This window comes from Onychomys torridus, chromosome 22, assembly GCF_903995425.1.
Source record: "Onychomys torridus chromosome 22, mOncTor1.1, whole genome shotgun sequence".
Classification (NCBI taxonomy): Eukaryota; Metazoa; Chordata; class Mammalia; order Rodentia; family Cricetidae; genus Onychomys; species Onychomys torridus.
In genome coordinates, this window is record NC_050464.1 from 9400622 (window position 1) to 9412693 (window position 12072).

At 49.7% G+C, this 12072-nt stretch overlaps 1 protein-coding gene across 1 annotated transcript in view; it reads right to left on the reverse strand.

The window, feature by feature from the left end:
- The window catches only part of Sdk1 (sidekick cell adhesion molecule 1), a 960116-nt gene that overhangs the window by 17750 nt on the left and 930294 nt on the right, over positions 1-12072 (reverse strand). Inside the window, exons 41-42 of the mRNA XM_036172523.1 lie at positions 4321-4485; positions 1552-1689 (exon numbers count right to left, since the gene is read on the reverse strand). Coding sequence (XP_036028416.1) covers positions 1552-1689; positions 4321-4485 — 303 coding nt within the window. The remainder of the gene's footprint in view (positions 1-1551; positions 1690-4320; positions 4486-12072) is intronic.

Consider the following 12072-nt stretch of genomic DNA (forward strand, 5'->3'; position numbering starts at 1 on the left):
CTGTTTCCTAGTTATGCTGAGAAATGGTCTTACTGGTCATTATGAGGCTTTTCAAAATTGAGGACAATAAAGAGCATCAGTGTGTGTGTGTTCTCATCTCGTGTAGCTATCCCTTCTGTGCAGGTGTGGAGGTCCACGCAGCATCCATAAGGCTGACTCTCACACCATCCCTCTCTGCTCCTCTCCCCCAAGATGCAACCACAGCATTGCCTTCGAGTCACATGCTTCCACTTGGCCTTCTCCTGACCTCCATGTCTAAGAAGCCACACCACATGAGCGTTCCGGCCGCTGGCTTCATGTCCCACCTACATGTTCCGTTCTCTAAGGACGGTGATCAGTCCAACAGCACACACACGCTGATGGAGCGCTGGCTCAGTGCTGAGCATGAGGGAACTGGCCTTCAGAGAGGTCAGAGCTGGAGGAGGGGATGGAAAAGGAAGTCCAGGCTCAAGCACGTGAGAAAGGCCCTACCATAGGAAATTTCGGTCACACTCAGTGTGATGGAACACTTGAGGTGGGTCCCAGCTTCTCCCTGCAGCAGAGGGGTTGGGATGAGACTTTCCTTGTTTAACACTCATCCTTTCTAGTCCTGTTTAAAACATGTGAGCGCATAAGAGCAATGGGCTATGGGAAGGAAGATTCAGAGAACCTAGCAAGTCCAACACCATGACTAAGACACATGGCTAATATAAGGGGTCAGAAACTGTCACCAGGCCTGGAGTTTAGGGGACTCTGGCATGCTAGGAGAGCACTCTACCACTGAGCCACACCCCAGCCCCTCACTGGGGGATTCTAGGCAGGGGCTCTACCACTGAACCACACCCCAGCCCCTCATTGGGGGATTCTAGGCAGGGGCTCTACCACTGAGCCACACCCAGCCCCTCACTGGGGATTCTAGGCAGGGGCTCTACCACTGAGCCACACCCAGCCCCTCACTGGGGATTCTAGGCAGGGGCTCTACCACTGAGCCACACCCCAGCCCCTCACTGGGGGATTCTAGGCAGGGGCTCTACCACTGAACCACACCCCAGCCCCTCATTGGGGGATTCTAGGCAGGGGCTCTACCACTGAGCCACACCCAGCCCCTCACTGGGGATTCTAGGCAGGGGCTCTACCACTGAGCCACACCCAGCCCCTCACTGGGGATTCTAGGCAGGGGCTCTACCACTGAGCCACACCCCAGCCCCTCACTGGGGGATTCTAGGCAGGGGCTCTACCACTGAGCCACACCCAGCCCCTCACTGGGGATTCTAGGCAGGGGCTCTACCACTGAGCCACACCCAGCCCCTCACTGGGGATTCTAGGCAGGGGCTCTACCACTGAGCCCCACCCCAGCCCCTCACTGGGGGATTCTAGGCAGGGGCTCTACCACTGAGCCACACCCCAGCCCCTCACTGGGGGATTCTAGGCAGGTGCTCTCCCACCAAGGCACTTGTTTCCCTAATATTTAAGCACGGTTAAAAGAGACCCTAGCAGATCCAGCAGAGAAACCAAATGTCAGCCCTCATGTCCAAATGCTGGGTCACCACGCGAGACAGGCAGATGTCACACCTGTGCCACAGTTCTTGTACTTCTTGCTTTGCCCATGCAGGACCAGTGCGAAGACCACCAGGAGGACGAGGAGGAGGCTGGAGAGTGCCATCACTAGCAGGAACCACCACTCCTCATAGAAGGGGACTTCAGCTTGTGCTGTGGAAAAGACCATATAGGATGAGGCTCAACATCAGCTCCGTACAGCCCTTTCCCTGGAATCTAGCAGCAGGGAAGAGAAAGAGCTCTCCAGGAGGGGCTCTTCTGGAAATTCCACAAGCTCCATAGCAGGTTTGGGAATCCACCCTTAGGAATTTTTCTGCTTTCTCTATGGAGTCAAGCTTGGGGTGTCTGTCATGGTTACCTTTAACTTTCAACTTGGCTCACCCTGAAGCCAAGTCTCTGGGCACTGTAAGGGGTTATCAGGTTGGTCAGGTTAATGGAAGAGGGCACTGTGGGTGCCACCATTCCTTGGCTGGGGTTCTCGGATATATGTGGTGGTTTGAATAAAAATGGCCCCCATAGGCCCACAGAGAATGGCATTACTGGGGGTGTGGCCTTGTAGAGTAGGTGTGGCTTTGTTGGAGGAAGCGTGTCACTGGGGGTGGGCTTTGAGGCTCAAGCCAGGCCCCGTGTCTCAATGTCTCTTCCTGCTGCCTGCGGATCCAGCTGTAGAACTCTCAGCCACCTCTCCAGCACCATGTCTGCCTGTGTGCCGCCATACTTCCAGCCATGATGATAATGGACTAAACCTCTGAACTGTAAGCCAGCCTCAATTGAATGTTTTCCTTTATAAGAGTTGCCGTGGTCATGGCGTCTCTTCACAGCAATAGAAACACTGACTAAGACGCTATAAATAAAGAAAGGGAGCTGAGTGTGCGTTCCTTGCTCTTTGATGTGAATGGCTGCCTGAGGCTCTTGCCTCCATGACTCCCATATCATGATGCATTGTACCCTTGAGCTGGGACACGGAACAAGTTGCTTTTGTTGGGGTACTGTGTCATGGCGGCAGGAAGAGAAACAGGACAGGACAGACACACACCAGACCCCTCTCCTACTCCTGACCTTATCCCAAGAACCGCTGCCATGCCCCTCCTAACCCCACCTCCTTAGAAACACTGACTTAAAGTGGGACCCTGCTTCCCCTCTCTGGGATGCTAGCTGTGTGCTTTGCTTCATTACACTTGTTGATCTCACCATGGCAACCCGGTCCTAACCATCTTGACCTTTCTCTACTATGCTACCCATCCCCTCACTCACATTCTTTAACACTCACTAGAGAAATCTCCCCAGATGGAAATACCATGCCCCCGCCCCCACCCACCTCCTCCACTGGCTCCCTTTGGTGCCACACAAGGCAATGGCTGAGGCCTCCAGATCTCTGGATTTGATAGATACTGCTGGTCTCAGAGCCCACTGTTGGCCTCCTCCATTGGGCCAGGAGCCTCTGAAGTCCGGGGCTGTGTTGTTAGTTTATGTCCCTAGCAAAACTCAGCTGAACTGTGGGCTCTGAATGCGAACCTGCTTTTGAGACATCTATTCAAAAATGTTTCATGTAAAAACTGCTCGGGCAAAAAGTCCACTTCCTCCTTCCTGTCTGTTCTATTCTGTTCACTAAGAGAGGAAAATGGGAAAATGTCTTCTCTACAGGTGCTGGGCCTGTAGGGCCCTACTCTTGCCTTTCAGGGGTGTCCCTGTGGGGGAGCTGGTTAAGTGGCACCAAGGGCCCTGAATGATGAGCCTCTTACAGGCAAAGCTGAAGGTCTGCTTCCAGCTGCCCAAATCTCCAGAAATTACTTCCACCTTCACATAAAGTATCTCACTGGCTGGATGAGGAATAAGTGCATGCTGGGAATAAAGGGGAAATTGGCTTTGGATAATGCTACACCACAGGGCTTCTCAGGCGATGACAGTGTTTTGAATCCGAAGGATGTAAGTGGGGTATCTCGCTGTGCATTTGATATCCCATGTAGAAGCCCCGTGACTCTCGGGCTGGGCCCCCAGCAGTGCCAGCCAGCTCTGCCTCTTGGCAGGGGAGAGAGGCCTCAGCTGTCCTATGGGGAGCTCTTATCCCAGAGGGAGGGTCTTGATGTGAAGCCAGTGTGTGAAGGTGGCTAGTATTTCTGAAGGATGTCATGAGTTGACTGTGGTCCAGATGGCAGCCATGGCTGGCTTGGATGCTGTGTGATCTCAGAAGTGTTTGTGGATGATGCCCTGTGGAAGAAATAAGGGCTGCATTCCACCTGCTCTCTGCTGTGTGGGGTTCAAGGACACATGGGCATGAAGTCGCTTCATACCAGTTCTTCACAGATCAAGCAGGGTTTTATATCCTCTGTGTGTGTGTGTGTGTGTGTGTGTGTGTGTGTGTGTGTGTGTGTGTGTGCATAGGCCAGAGGCGAACCATAGGTGTCATCATCAGGAATAGCACCCATCACCTTTTATACAGGGTCCCTCGTGGCCCTGGAGCTCACAGATCAGGCCCCAGGGATCCTCCCTCTACCTATGCAGAGCTGAGACAGCAAGTGCCTGTCACCATACCTGGGTTTTTGATGTGGCGTGGAGATCCTACCTTGTCTGTAGAGTGCCCTTGGCTCTGCTCTGGGATTCTGCTTAAAGAAGGCAGTCCCAGGGAGGAGTTGCATAATGCAGAGGGTCTACACTGTGCCCCCCAATGCAATCTGCAGCAGCTCCTCCACCCAGCTGGAGGCCAGGCCAGCCTCTCAGCTCCCCCCCTCACATGTGATGGGCACTTCCACTTGATGTACCCCCCAAGTTCCCTCACGGGTTTACCTGACACCGCTGTGGAAGGGCGGCTGGGTTCCCCAAAGCCTGCCTTGTTCACAGCCACCACCCGGAACTCATAGGTCACCCCCTGCCGCAGTTTGTCCAGGCCCACGGTGTATGATGTAGCGCTCCGGGGAATGTCCTTCGCAAACATGTCCCATAAGCCTTCATCTGCAAGAGGGATCAGAGATGGAGCAGCGGTCAGGGCAGCTCTTCTGGAGATGGGCCCTAGGCACCTGGCTGCCCACCTGCAGCGCTGGCCTGGGACAGGGCATCTGATGCCAGCCTCAGGGGCTGGAGCGGACCACATCAACAAATATCTCAGAAGAACGAGCTGGGCACGATGATTTATTTATTTGTTATTACCTTTATTTTTTCTGGGGGTATGGATGTGTCACAGTGTACTTGTGGAGGTCAAGAGACAACTTGTGGGACTTAATTTTCCATCCACCATGTGAGTTCTGGCACCCAAATCGGATCATCAGGCTTCTCACCATTCAGGAGTGGCATTCTCTTCTCTCTCTCCTTCTTATCATATTCTCAGTGGGTTCTAGGTCCCCCCTGGTTTCCCACTTGATGTCACCTTAGGGACACTGGCTCCCTTCTGGCTCGCTGCTTCCCCTGACTGTCCTGCGCTATACACCCCATCGCTGACCCTTTTGATCCCATTCTTGACCCACAGACAGCTCCACCTGGACACTAGCTGGTCACTAGCTGGCCCGCACTCATTACGGGTTCCAACCCTATTCTGACTGGAACCAAAGCTAGCCAGCTGGTTAAGGGGACAGTTTGAGCCATGGCTTCCTGTCTCACTGCTCCCATCCCTGTGGTGGTATGTGGCGTTCTCCATGCATTGTGGACAGAACGGACATCTGTGCTCCTGGAACGGCTATAATCCATCTATGTTGGGCTTCATCGCCTTCAGAGCAGAGTGTTGGATTATGTGGAAAATGCAGGCCCGGCACATGGTTGGGGGCAACAATGTTAGAGCTCCATGTTCTCTGCTGGAATTTAGACCCTGGTTTCTGCCTTGAAGGCCACTTCCCCAATGAAAATATCTTACCAGTGCCGAGTGTCTTGAGCACCCGCAGTGTCAAGCCTGCCCTAAATGCAGAGTGAGTGTTTTACTCGTATCCCACAACTGCTAGGGATCAAACCTAGCCATGCTTTCATGGCTGAGCCACTCTCCCAGACCCTCACTGAAGCTTTCTAGGCAGGTGCTCTACTGCTGAGCTAAGGTGCCAGAGCCTGACATTTTTAGTCCATGATCTGGTGCTACCAGTATGCTTTATTTAAAAATTTTTTTTTTAATTTAAGATTTTGTATTCTGGACAGATGCTTGCAAATCTATGTTCTCAGTAATATTTATACAGTGCCAGAAGGTAGAAACTACCCAAGTGACCCATGGACAGACAAAGGGCTAAACAAAATGCTGCATGTGCACACAATGGAATACTACTCCACTTTTAAAATGGAGGGATTCTGTAATGGGAGCTGTTTAAGCCATGTCCTGAAGCATCGCCCCTAGTGAGGTAGCAAGTAACTGTTATATTTGTCTATGACCTTGAGGTACATGGCATGGCTGCTGGGGGACCCTTAAGACCTGAGATGCATGTATGCAGCTCTCTTTGCTACCTCGTGGTTTTGGATGCTGGGACAGACTAGGGCAGAGCTTGCCAGAGAACAAACAGCGTTGGACCATGTAATATTCCATTGTGTGCACATGCAGTGTTTTATTTAGCCCTTTGTCTGTCCATGGGTCACTTGGGTAGTTTCTGGATCACCCTCCAGGATCCTGTAGCAAATTCCTTTATTCTGTCTTGTAGTTAACCCCCAAATAAATTCCTTTGGTCATTAGGTAGACTCCGTGGATTGTTAGTGATACAATGGTGAGCTATGCCCCAGCCTGACATTTTTAGTCAATGCTCTAGTGCTACCAATATGCTTTTTTAATTTTTAAGATTTCTGTATTCTGGATATATGCAAATCCACATTCTCAGTAATATTCACAGTACCAGAAGGAAGAAACTACCCAAGTGACCCTTGGACAGACAAAGGGCTAAACAAAACACTGCATGTGCACACAATGGAATATTATTCCACTTTCAAAATGGAGGGATTCTGACACTATGCATGGGTGCTGAGGACAAGATGCCCAGTGAAGTCAACTAGTCACAAAAGGCCACATACTGCACAATTTTGTTTAGCTAAGGTCCTCAGGGTTGTTCAAGCACTGAAGCCATAGCGTAGAATGCTGGGTTCCAGGGAGTGGTGCCAGAGTCTGCATTTCCAGGATGAAAGGTGGATGGTGGTGAGGCATATACAGCACCATGAGGTTACTCAAAGCTACTGGGCTTCATACAGTTTAAGTGTGGCTGGGGAGATGGCTCAGGGGTGAACAGCTTGCTGTATAAGTATGGAGATCTGAGTTCGATTCCCAGTTGGGCACGGAGGCACATACTTGTAGTCACAGAACTGGGGAGGCAGGCAGGAGCATCCTCAGTGCTCTGTGGCCAGTCAGCCCAGCCTAATGAGTGAGCTCCAGGCTAGAGAGAGACCCTATGGATGGTGACTGAAGAATGGTATACAAGGTTGATCTCTGGCTTCCACAGGGACACGGACACACACACACACACACACACACACACACACACACACACACACACACACACACACACACTAAAGTGGTGACTTTCATAGTTTTCCACAGTAGGTAAATACTAAATTTATGTAAATTTTGGTATTTAGGAAAAACGTGAGTAAGATCAAAGCCAGAATATGTCTTATGTAGAAAAAAAAGAAAAAGGTGATTCCAAAGCACAACCAACAGAGTGGAGGCAATATAGCCAGGGAAGTTGGTCATGGGGCCTCACATGGTGGGCCATGCACTTACATGGTGGAGGCAGGACAATCAGCAGTCACCCTTGGCTTCATAACAAGTTCGTTCTAGGCCAGCCTGGGATACACAAGGCCATGTTTCAACAATAACAACAACAACAAACTGCAAACCCAAAGCAATGTGGCTGAACAAACTGTCTGTAACTACACAGCCTTAGTGCAGAGCTTGGCTCTGTCATTGGCTGTGTGACCTTAGGCAGAGAACTCAACCTCTCTGGGCCTTCTCTGGTGATAACATTGGTATGTACAGTGTAGGCCTGCCTTGAGGATTCAGTGTTTTTATTTATAAAGTGCTTAGCATCCTGTTTCACACTCAGTCAGTGCAACATGAGTGATTGCAAATAAAATACAAATTCCCCCAGGGGGCTGTTATTAAAAGGTGGGTGCAGAGCCTAAATTGTTCCTATAATGTAGAAATCCTTCCCAGGTTCAATTTCCTCTTACAGGCAGAGGTATGCGGGACTTGAAAACACAGGCCATCTGCGGAGGAAAAGCCCTCTGAATATACATGTGCACGTACTCCCTATTTTTATGGCCCAGGAGCGATGGGAAACAAAACCTCGCCACATCTCCTGCGCAGAAGATGCACTCGGAGGGATTAGCCCAATGGTAAACAGGAGGAGACTGCCGGTGTGCGAGTCTGTGTTTGCTCAGGGTTGAGACTTTGCCCTGGCGAAGCCCCGATAGTCACAGATTAATGAATCAGGCCATGCTGATGGTTTTAACGGCACCAGCAGAGGCTCGAGCCCAGTGATTTACCCCTACATACTCACATCATTTAGCTGTTGTTCATCAGGAGAGCCGCCAGGGGTGGCAGTGTCACCACAGCAAACTGGGGCATAGGTGGTCCCTCCCCCTACCTAAAATAACAAGGCTTATGTGCACAGAATGGAGGTCAGTGTGGTTTACGTATTTTTAAAAGATTTGTTTTTATTCACATGTGTCTGTAAGTGTTTCCGTGAATGTGTGTCCTGTATGTGCAGGTGCCTTTGGCATCCAGAAGAGGGCACTGGATCTCCTGGGGCTGGAGTTACAGGAGGTTGTGAGCCACCTGAAATAGATGCTGGGAATCAAACTCAGGTCCTCTGTAAGAACAGCAAGTGATCTTAACCACTGAGCCACCTCTCCAGCCCTGGTTGACATTTTTTACATGAATTTTGCCTAAGAACAGTCTGGAGTGATAGTGCCTTTAATACACCCAGTCTGCAGAGTGCTGGGACCCCTCTGACGTTTCCTTGTTCACCTACAAATATTCAGGGCCCACTCTTTGGGGGGATGCTCCTCTGCACCTCAGGGAACAGGAGTCTCCTAGGCTATGTACAGTCTAGGATGGGGGGGGGGCTGGGAGGAGAGGGAAAGTGAGAATATGTGTGTCCCTCTCCTCCCCTGGCCCCCCACCCCCCCATTCCAGGGAGGGACAGCTGTTCTACCCACAGCTTCCAGAGCATGTGCTCAGTTTTCTTCACTGTTTATACCCCAGGGCTCTTGAATTTTTAAAGAATTCATTAAACATTGGTTCTTATCTATCTACCCACCTACCCATCAACCTAACCATATATATTCATCCATCCCCCACAACCCACCCACCCATCCATTTATCACCTACCCATTCACTTAACTGCCAACCCATTCATCTACCCCTCCATACCCACTCCCTCATCTATCCACCTCTTCACTGACTCACCCATCCATCCATCTCCCCATTCATCCACTTACCTATTTGTGTACTCACTCACCTATCCATCTATCAGTCCACCTACAGACCTCATTCATCGACTCATTCATCATCTACCTATTCACTCAACTACTTACCCTTCCATTTATGTATCCATCCATTCACTCATATATGCACTTACTTACCACCTCACCCATTCATCTACCCATTTATGCACTCATTCACTCACCCACTCACTTATCCATCTATTCATCTACCCACCCACCTACCTACCTGTCCACTCACTTATCCACTCCTCCATCCATTCATCCATCCACCTACCTGTCCACTCACTTATCCACTCATTCATCTACCCACCCACCAATCTCTCTGCACACCAACCTAATCACCCACCAATAATTCACTCTCTCATCTACCTACCCATCTATTTACCCCTCCAGGCAGCCATCTTTGCTTCCCATGGCCTCTCTCAGGCCCCAATTCCACCAGACTTTCCATAGATAACAGCTACCCCTATCTTACTTCATGCTTAGCTCCAAGGCCCTAAATGTTGAATGCACTAAAAAGATAATGTTATGCTATGAGAGTCTAAACATAGACATACAGACTTGCAAACTGGGTGTTGTTCACACCCACCAAAGTTCGATGACAACATCTGAGCCTGGAGGATTTCCATTGCATCTGAGGTCTGAACACCTTTGTGGCGAGTTCTCTGCATTCATGTTTACTTAATATTCTCCTGTTGCCGGGGACAAACACGATTTCCTCTGCTTCTATCGTCTCCTAAAGACCACATTTTACTTTAAGAGCTCTGCCATAGCTCCAGGAGCTCTGTGCATTTTTTATAAAAACATTTTAAAATATTGATATAGGATCTCAACACTGAGCGATTTATTCAGCAATCCACTTACACTCAAAAATGGGGGTGGTGGTGGTGGTGTCATGCCAAGATGATTTCCTTCTGAATTAACAGAAGAAAATGTTTGCACTTTTTATTTTGTTTAATTCTGCCTTCTAAAATTAGCATATCAGATTATAATTCACTGGGCTATTTATCCACACCAATATTTACATGGTGATCACCAGTGGTGGTGGTGGGGGTGACAAAAAAATCTTGGCAGCTGTGAGAGCGGCCACTGTTTCCCAACTGTGGGTTGTTTTTCTCATTTTTATTATGCTGCTAAATATCTCAATAAATCAGTGATGGAGAAAATACCTCCACAAATTTGTGAGAAAAATAACATTACAGAACTATTAACAATAATGAGATTTGTGCAACTGATTTTCTTTGTATCGGGAAGATCCCCAGTGCCTGGACTTCCAACTCAATTGGAACAGGAGAGGACACCAGGCCTGTGTTTGCCACAGGAAAACCCTGGGCATTTAGTGCAGGTGACCCACTTGTCATCACCATGAGAAAGCTGGGACATGGCTAGAAGAGAACAGTCACCACACTTCCCACACAAGGCCAGGTCTCTATTGGTTGATCCTGGGTGAATTCGTGGGTGACTGGTCCTCTGGGTGACTGGCTTGTCTCCTGGTTGACTCACTGGTCTCCCAAGTGACTGATTCATCTCCTGGGTGATGGATCAGTCCCCCAGTGACTGGTTTCTGGGTGATGGTTCTGCTGGTAATGGGTCTCTTAGCTGATCCCTGGGTGATTGGCACATGTCTGATCGATCTCCTCCTGCCCAATCCCCAGTTGCCTGATCCTCTGATAATGTCACAAGATAACAGTTATGTGTGACTTTCGGTTCCTGGTGACTGACCCCTGAATGACTAACTGGGTGTTGACTGATACCCTAGGTGATTGACCCCTGCATGACTGGTCCTCAGATGACTGACCCCTGAATAATCCTTCTTGATTGACTCCCCCATGACTGATCGCGGAGAACCAATTCCTGGATTATCAATCTTGTTTCTTAGCACACTGTCAGAGAAAGCCTGCCTCAAGATCTCAAGAAAGCAGGGAAGCACCAAGACATGGATGCTGCAAACATTCCTACAGAAGCGTCACAGTCACTGCACACCTATCCTCCCACAAGAGGAGTGGAACTGCGGAGTTTACTCTCTGCACGGGCGTTCCTTAGAGAAGACAGACTCTGTGAATCTCCTCCTCCATTGTGTTGTTTATCTGAAGGAAGATTGAATGGAGACCCTAAAAACAGAAGTCTCTTCTAGTACAAACACATCTGCTATCAAAGGCTATGCTTGTTTCTCAAGGACGGAATGAGTCAGCTTTTTTCTCTCAATGCCGGCATCTCCCCAGCCCCAGTTGAAGGGATGTATTTGTTCCCATATGCTATCCCGTCTTTTCTGAACCAAGAGAGAGCCCAATGCAGCATGACCAAGGGGACTTCGCTGGATGTATCCCTCCAATGCTCAGGCATAAGCGCCGCAGGTACCAGGGCAGACGGCATGCCAATACAAAAGTTTGATTTCACGGCCAATTAAACAGGGTCTCCATGCTGAATGAAACTGTCACTCACCACCACCGAGACTGCGGGTTCCACTAACTCACAAAGCCAATGGCCTGACCACCAGCCTGCAGCGCTGAGTGAGTAGACGCCTGGCAGTCATTTATTTCTTAAGCACTGCCGTTTCTCTCTGTATAAATGGTCAAGCTAGGAGGTAAGGCTTAGACAACAGGCTAAATACAGCTGCTAATAAAAATGCCTTTTGTCTGGTCCTTGGCCAGGGTAGCAGACAGCACTTGGTGCATTTCTCATGGCAGGGATGGCCAGTGAAGGAGACTGACCCAAGAAAGGAGGACACCCAGGCATTTGGGGGGGGGGGCGTGGTGTGAGGCATGGTCCTGGCTAAAGTCTACATGCTATACCTGCTGACATGGGGGTGTCCTTAGATCTCAAACCTTCAAAGAACATTAATTAATTAATTAATTATGCGTGTGCATGTGTAGGCCAGAGGAAAACCTCAGGAGTCATTCCTCAGGTATTGTCCCCTTGGTTTTTGAGGCAGAGTTTCTCAATGGCCCATGGCTTGCTGATTCAGTTGACTATCCAGAGAGCCTCCGGGATCTGCCTGTCTCTGCCTCCCCAGCACCAGGATTACAAACATGCATCATCATGTCTGTTTTTATTGGGTATAGGTTCCAGGAATCAAACTCAGGTCCTCAGGCTTGTATGGCAAGCACTGTATCAATTGAGCCATCTCTCCAGCTCTGT